This window comes from Mastacembelus armatus, chromosome 9 (genome assembly GCF_900324485.2).
Source record: "Mastacembelus armatus chromosome 9, fMasArm1.2, whole genome shotgun sequence".
Classification (NCBI taxonomy): Eukaryota; Metazoa; Chordata; class Actinopteri; order Synbranchiformes; family Mastacembelidae; genus Mastacembelus; species Mastacembelus armatus.
This window is the reverse complement of record NC_046641.1, coordinates 20,766-38,986: the sequence shown is the minus strand read 5'-3', so window position 1 is coordinate 38,986 and position 18,221 is coordinate 20,766. Positions and strand designations below refer to the sequence as shown.

The 18,221-nt window shown below is 40.9% G+C and overlaps 1 protein-coding gene across 1 annotated transcript in view; it reads right to left on the bottom strand.

Moving 5' to 3' along the window:
• The window catches only part of LOC113138483 (whirlin-like), a gene marked incomplete at its 5' end in the record, with an annotated part of 60,289 nt that overhangs the window by 29,177 nt on the left and 12,891 nt on the right, over window positions 1–18,221 (bottom strand). Inside the window, 2 exons of the mRNA XM_026320960.1 lie at window positions 15,294–15,485; window positions 17,901–18,086. Of these exons, the coding sequence (XP_026176745.1) occupies window positions 15,294–15,485; window positions 17,901–18,086 (378 nt within the window). The remainder of the gene's footprint in view (window positions 1–15,293; window positions 15,486–17,900; window positions 18,087–18,221) is intronic.

The window sequence follows — 18,221 nt, the reverse complement described above, 5'->3', positions numbered from 1 at the left end:
ATACTTGACATAACATAGGACAAAAGCGACAGCAAGCACTCAGTGAGCGTTCATCCCTTGCCTTCCTCCCTTAGTATGTTGGAAAGTTACATACTAATACTACTGATGGATAGTTACAAACTGTTCTGAGCAGGGCCATGATCCCAAGTGAATAAACAGTTACTTGAATGACTTCATGGCCTTCTGTATTGTAATCCTAAGGGCCAGTTTCAGAGTTTCTCCCCAGTACATTCTTAAGAATCCTAAATTTTCTTGCTGTAGAAGGTAATGAACATTATAGCTTTAAAGGAACACCTAGTGAGTGAGTCTTGATATGTTAATGACACTATGGTGTGATGCTTTAAATCGGACTTGTGATGCCTGAGACAAACATGTGTGCCAAAGACAAACATGAACACCCATTTACAAAAAATGAAGTTATCCCTGCATATGCAATTATTTTATGGGGGATAAAACAGAGCAACACCTACCAGTGCAATGTTTTGTAATGAATTTGTGTTTTCCTCTTGGTCCGGTTCTGTCCAGCCACCAGCAGAGCTGTCATTCTGAAACAAACATGATAAAATATAATTGTACCACAGAGCTAAATCTCTAATAAAAATGTAGTATGGTTTAGCCTATTTTACGCAGATGCCAAAAGGATTGGGTGTGCCTAACAAGGGCAATATAATGAACGCAACAAGGCAAATTTAGACAGTTTTAAAAAATGCTTGACAAATAGTTTTGTGTACATAACCGCTAAATCATTTTTGACCATTGAAACTAGAAGCTCTATCTTTTAATTGCTGCAAAGCAATGGTTTTGAAAGTAAGCCCAGAAGTCAGGGTACCTTCACTTTTCATTCACTATATGTTATTCTAAAAGACACATCTAAAAATCACTATTGTAATTCAGTGGTCAACAAAAAATAGACCTCAATTCAGATCAAAGAATGCTAAAAAATAGGAAAATGCATTCCATTTTTGATACCCACAAAAAAGGAGAAATTAAACCTTGATTTTTTTTTTTTCCATCACCTATCACCTGGAGTGTCCCAGCATTGTCATAGTGATAGTAAGTGAGTAACAGAATTGGAAGCATTGAAGGGCATAAGTTGAACTGGCCCCTGTTACGCTGTTTACTGGTAAGTAAATTCACTTCCTGTTGCAAGCATGTTGTGCTGTGTGCGTGAAGTTACAGATTAGCAACTAGCTTTAGTCTTACACACATAAAAACTAACAAAACTCTATGAACAATTCATTAACCACTACATATTCCTGTACTAATCAAGTACGTATTTATTAGGTTCAGAATTTCTTGTTATTTCCTGACTTAGCACTCGTTAGCCTACCAGTTAGCTTAGCTAGGTAGTAGCATGGCTTCTCTCTTTCCCTCTCTTCCCTGCTTGGTGTGCCATACCTTTAGTTATTCCTCTGCCTCCTTCAGTGATAATGATACTTGTAAAAAAGTGCAAGGTTCTGGTAGCTTTCGAGGTGAGAATCACTGAATTGGGAGTGGCTCCATACCTTTGAACAAAAGCCAGCTAGCCTAGCCCCAAGGTGTGGAGCCACCGAGCTAAGGGTCTGGTAACTGTTCGATGGCAGCAGCCCAGAGAATTATCCTGGTTGACGGTCCGACAGAAACATACTCCTAAGCAGAAGCTCATGGCTCCTCACCTGCATGTTCACTTTTCTAACAGATATTCTCCACTCAGCGACACACCCGCTGAGAAATCGACTCTGGTAATTGCCGATTCCATAGTCAGAAGCATGAAGTTTGAGACTCCACGGACCATAGTCAAATCCATTTCTGGGGACAGAGTAGGTGACACTGAGTCAAATATAAAGCTGTAGGCTAAGGCTAATCATAAATACGGTAAAATTATTATTCACGTCAGCAACAATGACACCCGATTACGCCAATCGGAGGTCACTAAAATTAATGTTGAGTCGGTATGTAACTTTGCCAAAACAATGTTGGACTCCGTAATTTTCTCTGAATCCCTCCCCAATCTGACCAAAAATGACATGTTTAGCCGCATGTCATCATTCCGCCGCTGGCTGTCTAGGTGGTGTCCAGCTAATGATGTGGGCTTTATAGACAATTGGGCCACTTTCTGGGGAAAACCCGGTCTGGTAGCGAGAGACTATCCATCCCACTTTGGATGGGGGGGCTCCCTGTTGGTGTTGCTCTCCGGGTAAGCGAATCACTTTTGTCTTGCAAGCGTATCGTGTTGTGTCTGTTGTATATTTCGTCTACAGACTAGCAACAGACTAGCTATAGTTTAACACACCTAAAAACTAACTAAACTCTAAACAATTCATTAACTGCTAGATTCCGGTACTAGTCAAGTACCTTTCTATTTTGACCAGTATTTATTGCTATTTCCTGACTTAGCGCTTGTTAGCCTACCGGTTAGCTTAGCTAGCTAGTTAGCTTAGCTAACATGGCCTCTCCCTCTCTCTCTCTTTCTTGATCGGTGTGCCACATGTATAGTTATTCCTCTGCCTCCCTTAGCGATAATGATACCTGTAATAAGTGTAAGGTTCTGTTAGCCTTGGAGGCGAGGATCACTGATTTGGAAGCGCGGCTCCGCACCTTCAAACAAAAGCCAGCTAGCCCAGCCCCGTTAGCTGGTGTGGAGCCACCGAGCTCAGGGTCTGTTAGCGGTCCAAGGGCAGAGAATTAGCCTGGGTGATGGTCCGACGGAAACGTACTCCTAAGCAGAAGCCCACGGCTCATCACCTGCCTGTTCACGTCTCTAATAGATTTTTCCCGCTCAGCGACACACCCGCTGAGAAACCGACTCTGATAATTGGCGATTCCATAGTCAGGAACGTGAAAATAGAGATACCAGCGACCATAGACCAATGTATTCCTGGGGCCAGAGCGGGTGACATCGAGTCAAATCTGAAGCTGCTGGCTAAGGCTAATCGTAAATATGGAAAAATTGTAATTCACGTCGGCAGCAATGACACCCGATTACGCCAATCGGAGCTGACTAAAATGAATGTTGCGTCGGTGTGTAATTTTGCTAAATTAATGTCGGACTCCGTAGTTTTCTCTGGACCCCTCCCCAATCTGACCAGCGATGACATGTTTAGCCGCATGTCGTCGTTCCGTCGCTGGCTGTCTAGGTGGTGTCCAGCAAACGATGTGGGCTTCATAGACAATTGGGCCACTTTCTGGGGAAAACCCGGTCTGGTAGCGAGATACGGCATCCATCCCACTTTGAATGGTGCAGCTCTCCTCTCTAGAAATTTGGCCGAGATTATTAGCTGACCTAAAGCCTGACAATCCAGGGTGGGGACCGGGATGCAGAGACTCAGTCTAAAACGCCTCTCTGCAGTTTCCTTAGAGCCCCCCTCAAACCACATAGAGTCTGCCCCTCGAACATATAAATCAAATAAATCAGAAGTTAACAGAAGAGGAGTTATTCATAAAAACTTAATAAAAATTAAGACCGCTCCTCTTATTGAACAGAAAAACAGAACTGTCAAATGTGGATTATTAAATATTAGGTCCCTTTCATCTAAATCTTTGTTAGTAAATGATTTGATAACTGATCACCAAATTGACCTACTTTATCTTACTGAAACCTGGGTACAGCAGGATGAATATGTCAGTCTGAATGAATCAACCCCCCTCAGTCATAAAAATTATCATGTTCCTCGAAGCACAGGTCGAGGTGGAGGAGTAGCTGCAATCTTTCACTCAAACTTATTATTAAACTTTCATCCTCAGAACAGTTATAACTCATTTGAGAGCCTCACTCTTAGTCTCTCACATCCAAACTGGAAAACACAAAAACCAGTTCTACTTGTCATTGTGTACCGTCCACCTGTCCCTTACTCAGAGTTTTTAACTAAATTCCCTGACTTTCTGTCTGATTTAGTGCTTAGATCAGATAAAGTTATTATAGTGGGAGATTTTAACATTCATGTAGATGTTGAAAATAATAGTCTCAGCATTGCATTTAATTCAATATTAGATTCAATTGGTTTCATTCAAAACGTTAATAAACCCACCCACTGTTTCAATCACACCCTTGATCTATGGTGTCGAAATTGAACATCTAATAGTTTTTCCCCCAAATCCTGTTTTGTCAGATCATTCTTTAATAAATTTTGAATTTAAAATGATGGATCATGCAGCGTTTGGAAGAAAATTCCACTACAGCAGATGTTTATCCGACAACGCTGTTAATAAATTTAAGAAAATGATTCCATCTTTATTTACATCTATGCCAAGTATAAACATAGTGGAGGGCAGCTGCTTCAATCCCACTCCCTACCAAATTGATCATGTTGTTGACAGCGCTGTAACCTTACTGCGTGAAACGCTTGATTATGTAGCCCCTCTGAAAAAGAAGTTAGTGAATCAGAGAAGACTAGCCCCATGGTATAATTTACATATTCGTACCTTAAAGCAGGCATCACGAAGGCTGGAAAGGAAGTGGCGTTCCTCAAACTTAGAGGAAATTTTTCTAGCCTGGAAAAACAGTCTACTAACATAAAAAAGCTCTCCGTAAAGCCAGAACTGCATACTATTCAACACTAATAGAGGAAAATAAGAACAATCTCAGGTTTCTTTTCAGCACTGTAGCCAGGCTGACAAAAAGTCACAGCTCTGTTGAGCCCAGTGTTCCCTTAGCTCTCAGCAGTGATGAATTTATGAGTTTCTTTACAAATAAAATCACAACTATTAGAGATAAAATTCAGCAGATGCTTCCTATACCTGCAATAAATTAATCTTCTACTACAGTAGCTCTTGAATTATCTGTAGGACCTCAGTTATGTTTAGACTGCTTCTCTCCCATAGATCTCTCGGAATTTACATCAGTAGTTGCTTCATCGAAATCATCAACGTGTCTCTTAGACCCCATCCCGACTAGACTGCTTAAAGGCACCCTGCCATTAATGAACTCATCTTTATTAGACTTGGTAAATTTATCTCTAGTGTCAGGCTACGTACCACAGGCCTTTAAGACTTGACCACAACATCTTGACCAGTAACTTTTTACTTTTAAACAGAAGAGAAAACAGAAGTCATTATATTTGGGCCAAAAAATCTCAGAAATAACTTTTCTCAAATTATAGCTACTCTAGATGGCATAACCCTGGCCTTCAGCACTATTGTAAAAAACCTTGGAGTTATTTTTGACCAGGACATGTCCTTTAACACATAAAATAAATCTCTAGAACTGCATTCTTTCACCTGCGCAACATTTCCAAAATTAGGAACATTCTGTCTCAAAATGATGCAGAAAAACTAGTCCATGCATTTGTTACCTCAAGGCTAGATTACTGTAACTCATTACTATCTGGATGTCCCAATATCTCCATAAAAAGCCTCCAATTAATCCAGAATGCCGCAGCCAGAGTCCTGACAGCAACTAGCAAGAGAGATCATATTTCTCCTATATTGGCTTCTCTTCATTGGCTCCCTGTAAAATATAGAATAGAATTTAAAATCCTTCTTCTCACATACAAATCCCTTCATAATCAAGCTCCTTCATACCTTAAAGACCTCATAGTACCATATTATCCCAATAGACCACTTCGCTCTCAGAGTTCAGGTCTACTTGTGGTTACCAGAGTTTTCAAAAGCAGACTGGGAGGCAGAGCCTTTAGTTATCAAGCTCCTCTCCTGTGGAACCAGCTCCCAGCCTGGGTTCAGGAGGCAGACACTCTCTGTACTTTTAAGGCTAGACTTAAAACCCTCCTCTTTGACAAAGCATATAGTTAGGGCTGGCTTCAGGTAACCCTGAACCATCCCTTAGTTATGCTGCTATAGGCCTAGGCTGCCCGAGGACCATCGGTGCACTGAGCTCCCCTACCCCTGTTCTCTCTGTACCTTCTGCAGGTGTCCCTGGTCCTGGAGCTGTATATCGCTGATGTGCAGTTACTGGTCCCACCAACCTGCAGTGTCTATTTGTTGTTTATTGTTGCTGTTCTTTTCTCTCTGCTCTATCCACTCACCCCAACCGGTCGAGGCAGATGGCCGCCCAAACTGAGCCCGGTTCTACTGGAGGTTTTTTCTTCCGTTAAAGGGAGTTTTTCCTCTCCACTGTCGCCAAGTGCTTGCTCATAAGGGAATTGTTGGGTTTTTAGTTTTAGTTTTTGTAAAGTGCCTTGAGATGATTTGTATTGTGATTTGGCGCTATACAAATAAAATTTAATTGAATTGAATTCAGTCTCATCTTTGGAAAAATCTGGCTGTGCCAGTTCCCTTAGTAACTTCAGACCAGTAGCGCTAGCATCACATGTCATGAAAGTGTTTGAGAGACTTGTCCTGCAACACCCGAGGTCTCAAGTGTCTGAATTTCTGGACCCCCTGCAGTTTGCATATCAAGAACACATCGGAGTGGAAGATGCCATCATCTTCTTAATGCACAGAGCATACTCCCATCTGGAGAGGCAGGGCAACACTGTGAGAGTCATGTTCTTTGACTTTCCAAGTGCTTTCAACACTATTCAGCCCCACCTGCTAAGTGCAAAAATGCATGATATGGAAGTTCCCGCAGACATGGTGGAGTGGATCACAGACTACCTCACTGGGCGGCCACAGTTTGTTCGCTTAGATGGCTGCGTATCTGATGTGGTGGTGAGCAGCACCGGTGCACCCCAAGGAACTGTACTGGCACCATTCCTGTTTACACTCTACACATCAGACTTCCGCTAAAATTCAGGAACCTGTCACCTCCAGAAGTTCTCTGATGACTCCTCAATCGTTGGATGCATCAATAATGATAACAATGAGGAGTAGAGACACTTGATAAAAAGATTTTGTTGATTGGTGTAACAACAACTGTCTAAAGCTCAATATCAAGAAAACCAGAGAACTGGTGGTGGACTTTAGGAGGAGCAGGAAGACCCCAGTCCCTGTCGCCATCCTTATGGTGATGAAGTAGCGACTGTGGACTCCTACAAATATCTTGGAGTCCACATTAACAACAAACTGGACTGGTCAAACAATACAGATGCACTCTTCAAGAAAGGACAGAGCAGATTGTTCTTCCTCAGGGGACTCTGTTTCTTTGGTGTGTGCAACAAGCTACTGAAGATGTTCTATCAGTCAGAGTGCATTGTTCTTTGCAGTGTGCTGGGGAGGTGGCTTCAAGGCTGGTGAGGCCAACAGACTAAATAAGTTGATCAGGAAGGCAAAATCTGTTGTTGGACTGGAACTGGACAGTCTGGAGGCTGTGGCAGAGGGGAGGGTGGTAGACAAAATCAGCTCCATACTGGACAATTCTGCCCAACCACTTCATGAGGAACTGTGGCGAATGGGAAGTTCATTCAGCCACAGACTAATTCCTTATAAAGCCAAGACTGAGAGATTCAGGAAGCTTTTGTGTCCACGGCCATATGACTCTTTAATTCCACAATATAAACAACGCGCACACACACATACACACACACACACACACACACACAGACCCTGCTGTAAACAGCTGTAACAATTGAATTTCCACTTGAGGATTAATAAAGTACTCTTCTTCTTCTTGTTCTTCTTATGTTTAAACTGCTTCTTTCCCATAGATCTCTCTGAATTCACATCAGCAGTTGCTTCATCTAAATCATCATGTCTCTAAGACCCCATCCCGACTAGACTGGTTAAAAACACCCTGCCATTAGTTGGCTCATCTTTATTAGACTTGCTAAATGTATCTTTAGTCTTTAGTATCAGGCTACGTACCACAGGCCTTTAAGACTGCAGTAATCAAACCCTTACTCAAAAAGCCTAGTCTTGATCCAGGAGTCTTGGCTAATTATAGATCAATATTCAACCCACCATTTATTTCTAAAATCCTTGAAAAAGCTGTTGCTAAGCAGCTATCAGACCACTTACACATTTTTAGTCAGGATTTGGAGCACATCATAGTACAGAAACAGCACTGTTAAAAGTCACCAACGATCTTCTCTTAGCCTCAGATAATGGACTTGTTTCTACACCTGTCCTGCTAGACCTTAGTGCTGCATTTGACACTATCAACCACAGCATCTTATTACAGAGACTGGAGCATGTGACTGGTATCAGAGGAACAGCATTAAAATGGTTCCAATCCTATTTATCGGACAGAGTCCAATTTGTTCATGTTCATGATGAACCTTCCACGCACACAAAAGTTAGTTATCGAGTTACACAAGGTTCTGTGCTAGGACAGATTCTGTTCACCTTATACATGCTTCCTTTTGGAAATGTTATTAGGAAGCACTCTATTAATTAACACTGCTATGCAGATGATACTCAGTTTTATCCTCAGCTATCCTGAACCATCCCTTAGTTATGCTGCTATATAGGCCTAGATTACCCTCCCCTCCCCTCCCTTCCCTTCCCTTCCCCTCCCCTCCGCTCCTCCCTCCTCACATGTACTCCTTCTGCTTCACAATGATAGGAAGAGCCGACATCGAAGGATCAAAAAGCGACGTCGCTATGAACGCTTGGCCGCTACAAGCCAGACCATTGAATGTCACTAACTTTGTGCTCTCTCTCTCCCCTACTTTGTCCTCTCTCCCTCTCTCTCTGTATCTTCTGCAGGTGTCCTATGTCCCGGAGCTGTATATTGCTGATGTGCAGTCACTGGCCCCACCAACCTGCAGTGTCTATTTGTTGTTTATTGTTGCTGTTCTCCTCTATCCACTCACCCCAACCAGTCCAGGCAGGTGGCTGCCCAAACTGAGGCTGGTTCTGCTGAAGGTTTCTTATGTTAAAGGGAGTTTTTCCTCCTTACTGTCAGCTGCTCATAAAGGATTTTTTAGGTTTTTATATGAAGTTTCTGAGATGATCTTTATTGGGATTTGGTGCTATACAAATAAAACTGAATTGAATTGAAATTGTGTTTCACAAAAGTCATTTTGACATGCCATTGTCTACGTGCATGTCTAAATAATAAAATGAGTGATGGCTGAATTCTATTTACCTGTGTCATTGTCATTGTGCTACTTTTGTGCATGCTGGCTCATTGTTACATTATCATCACTTAGTGGAACACTTTAAAAGAATTGAGAAGTTGTTATCAGTAAGAACTGCTTTTCCTGATATGACATGTCAAAATGTAATTTTCAATTTGGCCGACAATGAGTAATATTAAACTTGCCAATAAATTAAAACCTGGGCTTTTAAATTTGAATTAAGTTCTGACTGAAACTCATTAATAACTAGCAAATTGCATTTCCTGCGGAAGATGCGTGTGAATGCTGAAAGCTAAATGAAGCTGCCCAGCAACTCTGAAAATGGCTAAAATGCATTGCTGAATAAGCTGAAGGCTGAAATGCAATGCTGAAGAATCCTGGAAGCTGAAATGTAAAACTGGAGTTGGAAGCTTAACTTAACTAAAAAACTATTCAACATTGCTGAAAAGGCTGAATCATATGATGTAGAAATTGCTAAAGAAAGAAGTGTTAAACTAACATGAAAGAAGACAGTGTAGTGAATGAAGGAAGAACTAAAGGATTTAAATATATGAGTTAAAGAAAAAAAGGGAAGAATGAAACAGCAAACAAGTGAACTTCTAGAAAGACTGTTTAGACAAAAACAGTGTATAGTTTAAAAATTAATAAATATTGCTGAAAAATAAAGAAGGTAAAGGCTATGTAAGCAAATCACGAATATTTAAAGGACGGTTTTCTTAGAGAAAGAAGAGAAGATGGAAGGAAAGACTGAAAAAGGGAAGCTATGAAGCAATATGAAGTAGCATGAATAAAGAATAAACAGATATGCAGTGATAAGGCTGAAAGGGAAAAATGTGCTGGAAAAGAGCAAATATTAGCATTTCTTAGCTTCTATTTTGAAACCATGAAATAAAAATGCTTTTATTTTAAAAGGCAGCCTGCTGCAGAAGACTCGTAACCATGACTTAAGATCTGAACTTTAATTTTGATTATTTGTTATTCTTTGGAACACAGCATTAACTTCCTGTAAATAACTGTAAACTTTTATTGTGAAAGTCTCACCATGTCCTGGTAGCAGACACCATGGCTGATACTGAAAATGGCCTCACTTGGTGCCTGAAGCTGTATACCAATAGGCAACGATCATTTTAATATTGAGTTGCTGTTTCAGGGCTTTTATCTTGAAAGGACAAAGTCCTGCAGGAGACTCTTGGGACCTTTTATTAGAATCAGGACCTTATTTTGAAAGTTCCTTATACTTTACAAAAATGTAATATCTTCCTATTAATTACTATAGACTTTTATTGTGAAAGTCCAAACATGGCCTGCTGGGAGACGACATCATAGCTGACATTTAAAACAGCCACAGAGTCACTTGCTCTAAATGACTGAGAATAGTCACCATGTGTAACAGCAGTGGACATTAGGCAGCCAGTCATTCTTAATTACCAACCACAAGCAGCTGTTGTTCCGCTATTGCTTTGTGTTGAGCTGTTGCTATAGTGACCTAAGCCCAGAGTGGGAGGGGGAGTGACAGTGACACAGCCCTTTACACATGCGGAGTAGAGAAGCTAACAAAACTTCACCTCAGAAAATGGAGGACTACAGGAAAACTATAAGACCTATCAAAATAATTCTTTCACTAACAGTGCCAGGAGGCTTCAACAAAGAGACTGGTCCACGTTTTGTGAAGATATTTCAAAAAATGAAGGATTGGTGGCGAGTTAGAAACAGCCTTCATTTGTGTTTTTCACTAGAACTGCTGGAGATCTTTATGTAGCCCTTCTCATTACTGCTCAGATAAATGAGCGGACCAAAGTGGGTTCGTACTAAACTATAGCAATATGGCGTACACACAAGTGTATGTATATTGAAGTGAGTGGAGTCTGACAAGATGTATAATTCCAATCAATAAAGGAAAATATTTATTAAATGCCGAATATACGCCCTAGAGTGCGAACAGGCACTGACATTACACTCTCTTTAACGGAAGTAATCCAATTACATGGACCCAACAGTAAGGTATCCACTTCCACTATGCTAACTGTACACTGACAACTGATATAGACAAAAAAAAAACAATAAGTGTATTATTCCCAGCTTGCAATATACTGATTTTTGTTTCACTAATACCACTTACCAAATACCACCCCTTCGTTAACGGCCACTCCTCTAAACCATGGCTACAATATTCACATGCTCAAACACAATCAATTTATATAGTTAACAACATATCCCCTTGCCTCATTAAAGAACAGGACTTAACAGTTGGAGTTAAGATTCTTTACAACACTTCTCTGTTAACACGGTATCACACGGTAACTGTGGGTTTACAGATTGACCTGCTCCCTCTCTGTGAACGAAAAGCTTAGCTTACCTGTTGGCTACAAACCATCATATATAAAGACACCGATGCACAAACAAAAAAAAAAAGAAATAAAACTTAAAGCCGGCTGTATAAAAAAAACAAACGTTGCAGGCCTGGTAGCAGTTCTCTTTAAGAGTCTTTTCCCATTCGGTAGTCAGTCATTACTCACGATACCGATAACTTGCAAACTGTAAGCAGCCGTTGCTGTTTCAGCCACATCTAAGATGTCGTCCTCTACACACGAGCCTCCCTCGTAGCCCAGAGGAACCACTGACTTTACCCAGGTCGCCAGTGGTGCTATCTGGGTGCGTTGATCCCTCGTCGGCTGCTTGGTGGAACCACAGATGTGTCTAGTAGTAGTCTGAGACACCAACCACGCAACATTCAACAGTCTAGGTTTTCTTTATATCAGCATCAACAAATGCAACGCCACCGCACACGTCGCTTTAAGCTAGCTAGCTTGCCCCTTCACACCAGCTAGCTTCACCCACACTCCAGCAGTGCTCAGCCTATAGTTGAGGCACTGCACTCTATCAATCCCACAGCATAGAGAAAAGCTCCGCGTTTCTCAAGACAATCTTTAAATAACAACACTGACGTTTTCGTAGTGTTATACAGAATTATATCTAAACTCTGTTTTACATATCACTCCCCAGACACTCACGCCGAACTTCCCGTTCTCCCTCTCTTCTCCCTCCCTTTCCCCCTTTTTCTCCTTTTCAACTCCCGCGATAACTTCACAAACTCTCATACATTTTCCCATTGTCCTTTTATGTACAATGTAATCTTATTATATTCTATTTAGTATGCTTCTGAAATGTTTTTCATGAGCTTAACCATCTGTTTATTTATTGCTGAAAATTAACTGTCATTTTGAAGTGCAATTCAGTGATTCGGAGATTCTCCCGGGTTACATTTATAATGGGAGTGAATGAGAGATTGAGCAGCCACTCTCTGTGGGTTTGGCCACCTGGTGGAAAAACCCTAGGTCAGGGGTGTCAAACTCATTTTAGGTCAGGGGCCATATGGAGGAAAATCTATTCCCAAGTGGGCCGGACCGGACCGACAAGGCAGCTAGCTCCGGGCCAGCTGACAGGTATAGGCCTACTTGCTCAGCCCCGGTATAAACAGTTTGCCTGCTTAACATAATTGCTATTGCGACACCCAGTGGACACATTTAGAACAGCAGTTTCTTTCATTGAAAAATTGCAGCTAATTTAAACTTCAAATCATCTCACGGGCTGGATTAAACCCGTTTGTGGGCCTGATCTGGCCCGCGGGCCGTAAGTTTGACACCCTTGCCCTAGGTCCTATCAGAATGAGAACAGCATTACCTGAAAGAAGACAAAAATCTCTACTACTTTGATATATAAATTGTTTGTGAAACTGAAAGTTAACACAAGAAGAGAAGAAAACAGACAAAAAAAATTGAAAAAAAGATGAAGAGCAAAAGCTAGAGTGCGTGATGTCATCAGTGACATCACGCTCTCTCCCATACACACCAATGTAAAATTCAGAAAAGAGCTAAAAAAACCATAAAACTTAAACTGCGATTAATCAAAAACCGTAACCAATATTCAAAAGCTGAATACAAGACTAATAGATTAATGCCTTCTGACCCGTTTGAAGGTTGAATGGTGTTTCTAGCTGGAAGTATGCTGAAGTAGTTAAAGCTGAAAGAGGACAAAGTTGAAGAGGAATTGAACATTCTCTCCATTCATTTCAATGGGACAAAAAATTTGAAAAAAGCTGAATATCTTAAAAAATATGAAAGATATCAAAAGTTGAATACAAGCAGGAATGTCCTTAAGAGGCTGAATGTTTTGATATTTGAATGGTTTTTCTAGCACAAAGTATGCAGAAGAAGATAGCGACCTGCTGAAGCAGCATTCACACTAATAAAGCTGAAAGCTGAAAGTGAAATGTCATTGGTCATTTTTATAGTGGCAACATTGCCCTAGGACTTATTATATCTGTTAATGCTAATCATCAAAGAGATTGGGAAAGCTAAAAACCATACACCAGACCAGCACCAAAGGTTCTTTTTTAAAATGGAATTTAGGTTTTACATTTTAATTTTAACATTTAAACTCTTGGACTATGAGATATTATCCATCAGGGGTCTTTGACCTAGGGCGGCATGGTGGCATGTTCTCCCTGTACTCCAGGTACTTTGGTTTCCTCCCACTGTCCAAAAACATATATGTCAGGTTGGCTGGTGATTCTAAATTGCCCATAGGAGTGAGTGTGTGTGGTTGTGTCTCTGTGTGACCCTGTGATGGACTGGTGACCTGTCCAGGCGTACCCCTGCCTTTCACCGAAAGAGAGCTGGGATAGGCTCCAGCAGTGTCTATTTATTTAGTTAGCCTTGGCCTAAAAAGTTTTGATGTTCTTTATAAATGGCTGTACAACTTGCATTTCTCCAACACCTGCACCCCCTTTCTTGGCATGCTCTCATATTTTACCTGTTACTTTCAGCTGCTAATTATTTTTAATTTTTAAATTATATTTAAATCTTGCAGCCAACCTATACACAAATACTGTATCTACCATGGTCCTGCGAGGAAGTAATTGACTATCAATTAAATGCAATTAGCTTTTAATTGAGAGCTTTTTTTTAACTTCACAACCTCAATAATGAGTGTGTCAGCATGTGTAATTATATAGACAAATGATGTGTTGTGGCAAACATTGTCACTGCGTTTAATAGCCACAGCAAAGAGCTAACCATGACAAGAATAAATGCGCTAAAAGCCCCTATGAGCATCTATGAGTCGGGGCAGGCAGTGGGGAAATCCCGAGTTAGTGCACAGTTAGTACACAGTGAAACCAAACAGTCTTACAAAACGTTGCTTTGTTGGGACTAGTTGAGGACGTGGATTACAAGAAAACTTGAACCTGACAGAATGAGGTATACAGGGAGCACTAGTGTGTAAAGGGTTATTTATCAATATTTTTTTTTCATACAAGCTCTCTTTACCAACACTAAGCCTGTTTACAGTTTTTAGGGACCAGGTGTCACTATAATCTGACTCCTCTGGTGGCTAACAGAGCAATGATGATCACATGAGGAATAACTGTAATTTTTGCAATTATACAAGATTGTACAACTATGGAACCTTACCTTCAGACAGCTAGTTTGGAAGCAACAAAGACTAAATTAGAACTCTGAAACCAAATAGGCATTATTTAAAGCAAAATGACACAATATCTGAAATTTAAACACAATTTTAGACCAAGAAAATTTACAGGTGTATGACTAATGTGGACTTAACACTGCAAGACCTTTACTAACAATGTTTCTTCAAATGTTTAGCAGCCTTGTTGAGATCTTGCTGCATTCAGTGCAGTGTTTAAAAGCGACAGCAGATTGCTTTTTCATGTTATGTCAGCCTACCATCAAAAGCTGAAGTCTTTTGTGTTAAAAAACATCACTGAGTTTCTCCTTGATTTGTGATAGTTTGGCCTTCGACTTTTTAAGTATCTTTCCGCTTTTGGTGCAGAACTCCATATGATGTTATCTGGAATAGAGCAGCACGACAGCAGCTGTCTTATGGTGACTGCATGTAGCATTAAGCGCCACGGTTCTACACAAGAAGGTTGCACTTCTTTGCCATGCCTAGATAGAGGTTTCAGTTTTTCATTTTCTTTCTACAGTCTAGTTTGGATATCCTCCCAATCCTAAATGAAGCGGACATTGCACACCCTGTGGTTATTGACTGTCCTCAGTGTTACTCTCAGAGTTCTATTACTGTAGTGAATCATTTTAAGCCAATATTCTTTATATATTTTGCCAAGGTTTTTTTGGTAAGTATATAACAAGAAGGGTCACGAAAGTATAACAAGTTGGTCATTAGTACAAAATAGCACTGACAAAGTTCAGTTCCAGTTTCGCTTTTAGTACTGCATCTTGTTTTATTATGAATTATTTATTTCGTATACATTTTTGAATGAGGCGATAAAGTGGAAGCAAGTCAAGAAATTAGAGGGATTATACAACATGATATTGTAATAGATTTCTACTTTTTAGATAGAGTAGATAAGGGATCTACCACAGCAGGGACATTGTGTCCTATATCATGGATCACAGGGGCCACTTGGTTGCTGTTGCCATGTGGGTTCAGCACCCCCATGTTTCCATGCAAGGTCTGGTGAGCCTCCCTCTCATGGTGCAGCACCAACCTGTCGTATACCTCCAGATCCTGGGGAGCCACCAAGCTCCTCATCTCAGAGAACATGGACAACTACAGAAAAAGAGAATTGTTGAAGTCAGCGTAGTGTGTGTAGAATTTAAGACTATTCTATGTGTTTAGTGGCTTAATGTTTCCTTACATTTGTCCTATTGATGTGTCAGCCAATTTATGGTTTATAACTCATACTGTTAGTTAATCTCCTATAGTGGTTTCATCAAAACAATCAACAAATGTATTCATTGTTGAACAGGTATAATTTCATTTGTAATAATGCAACATAAACAGCAAGTTATTTGCTTCTACATTTGCCTCACCATTACCAGTTGGGCACCAGCAATTGAAGCGACTGATGCAATAATCAGTGGTTAAAGGTAATCTGACTGAAGCAGGCTGTTCTGTTCATGATAGTGCAAAATTAGTAATCTATAATACACTACATTAGATTTACATTGTCTTAATATACAAAACCCATCACTGCAACATACAGTGGGTACGGAAAGTATTCAGACCCCTTTAAATTTTTCACTCTTTGTGTCATTGCAGCCATTTGCCAAAATCAAAAAAGTTCATTTTATTTCTCATTAATGTACACTCAGCACCCCATCTTGACAGAAAAAAACTGAAATGTAGAAATTTTTGCAAATTTATTAAAAAAGAAAAACTGAAATATCACATGGTCATAAGTATTCAGACCCTGTGCTCAGGATTGAGTAGAAGCACTCTTTTGAGCTAGTACAGCCATGAGTCTTCTTGGGAATGATGCAACAAGTTTTTCACACCTGGATTTGGGGATCCTCTGCCATTCTTCCTTGCAGATCCTCTCCAGTTCTGTCAGGTTGGATGGTGAACGTTGGTGGACAGCCATTTTCAGGTCTCTCCAGAGAAGCTCAATTGGGTTTAGGTCAGGGCTCTGGCTGGGCCAGTCAAGAACGGTCACAGAGTTGTTCCGAAGCCACTCCTTTGTTATTTTAGCTGTGTGCTTAGGGTCATTGTCCTGTTGAAAGGTGAACCTTCGGCCCAGTCTGAGGTCCTGAGCACTCTGGAAGAGGTTTTCTTCCAGGATATCTCTGTACTTGGCCACATTCATCTTTCCTTCAATTGCAACCAGTCGTCCTGTCCCTGCAGCTGAAAAACACCCCCACAACATGATGCTCCCACCACCATGTTTCACTGTAGGGATTGTATTGGGCAGGTCATGAGCAGTGCCAGAATTTCTCTACATATACCGCTTAGAATTAACGCCAAAAAGTTCAATCTTGGTCTCATCAGACCAGAGAATCTTATTTCTCATAGTCTGGGAGTCCTTCATGTGTTTTTTGGCAAACACTATGCGGGCTTTCATGTGTCTTGCACTGAGGCGAGGCTTCCGTCGGGCCACTCTGCCATAAAGCCCCGACTGGTGGAGGGCTGCAGTGATAGTTGACTTTGTGGAACTTTCTCCCATCTCCCTACAGCATCTCTGGAGCTCAGCCACAGTGATCTTTGGGTTCTTCTTTACCTCTCTCACCAAGGCTCTTCTCCCACGATTGCTCAGTTTGGCTGGACAGCCAGGTCTAGGAAGAGTTCTGGTCGTCCCAAACTTTTTCCATTTGAGGACTATGGAGGCCACTGTGCTCTTAGGAACCTTGAGTGCTGCAGAAATTCTTTTGTAACCTTGGCCAGATCTGTGCCTTGCCACAATTCTGTCTCTGAGCTCCTTGGGCAGTTCCTTCGACCTCATGATTCTCATTTGCTCTGGCATGCACTGTGAGCTGTAAGGTCTTATATAGACAGGTGTGTGCCTTTCCTAATCAAGTCCAATGAGTTTAATTAAACACAGCTGGACTCCAATGAAGGAGCAGAACCATCTCAAGGAGGATCAGAAGAAATGGACAGCATGTGAGTTTAATATGAGTGTCACTGCAAAGGGTCTGAATACTTATGACCATGTGATATTTTCTTTTTTAATAAATTTGCAAAAATTTCTACATTTCTGTTTTTTTCTGTCAAGATGGGGTGCTGAGTGTACATTAATGAGAAATAAAATGAACTTTTTTGATTTTGGCAAATGGCTGCAATGACACAAAGAGTGAAAAATTTAAAGGGGTCTGAATACTTTCCGTACCCACTGTAAACAATGCTACTGCATCTATCATATCACCAGTCTTTTTCAAAATAATGGGCATCATTACAGCTGAAGGATTTTTTCATGCAACTGGAGAAGCACAACTGCTCTGTAAATAAAAAAGATGGATGACCTTATTTAATGGCCGAAATTGTCTCAAATTATTGTGTGTAGCTAGATGTGTTCTTCACCAGGTTTTTGAGCTCTAGTACAGTTTTGTTCAGTTCATATAATGCTATAAATTGTCACGTTCTGACACATGAAACCTTTTTTCCAAAAGGTAATCTATGAACATTTTGCCACATGTTCAACATATTTGGCTCTATTTTTGATCAGTTGCTATTGCCCTGTAGCTGCTATACCTTTGCATGTGTGTTGAAGAGCTCAAACAGAGCCATGGTCAGTGGCTCCACACCTATGTGTCTGTCTAGGTACTCCTTCAGGTAGTAGGCCATGGTCTGTCTCTCTGACTCTGTCAGCAGCATGTAGGCTTGCTGCTCCAGAGACACCTGAGCACCTGGTGGACCCACACCTCTGCACACTGCCAACTGCATGGACAAATAGGTTGATGCATGAGGGAAGATAAAAAGAAAAACAAATAAAATAATGAGTGTCACACGCAGACAGGATTGAACAGTTATCTAACCCTACAAGTCCAGCAGCATACAGAGAAAAGTCTTCAG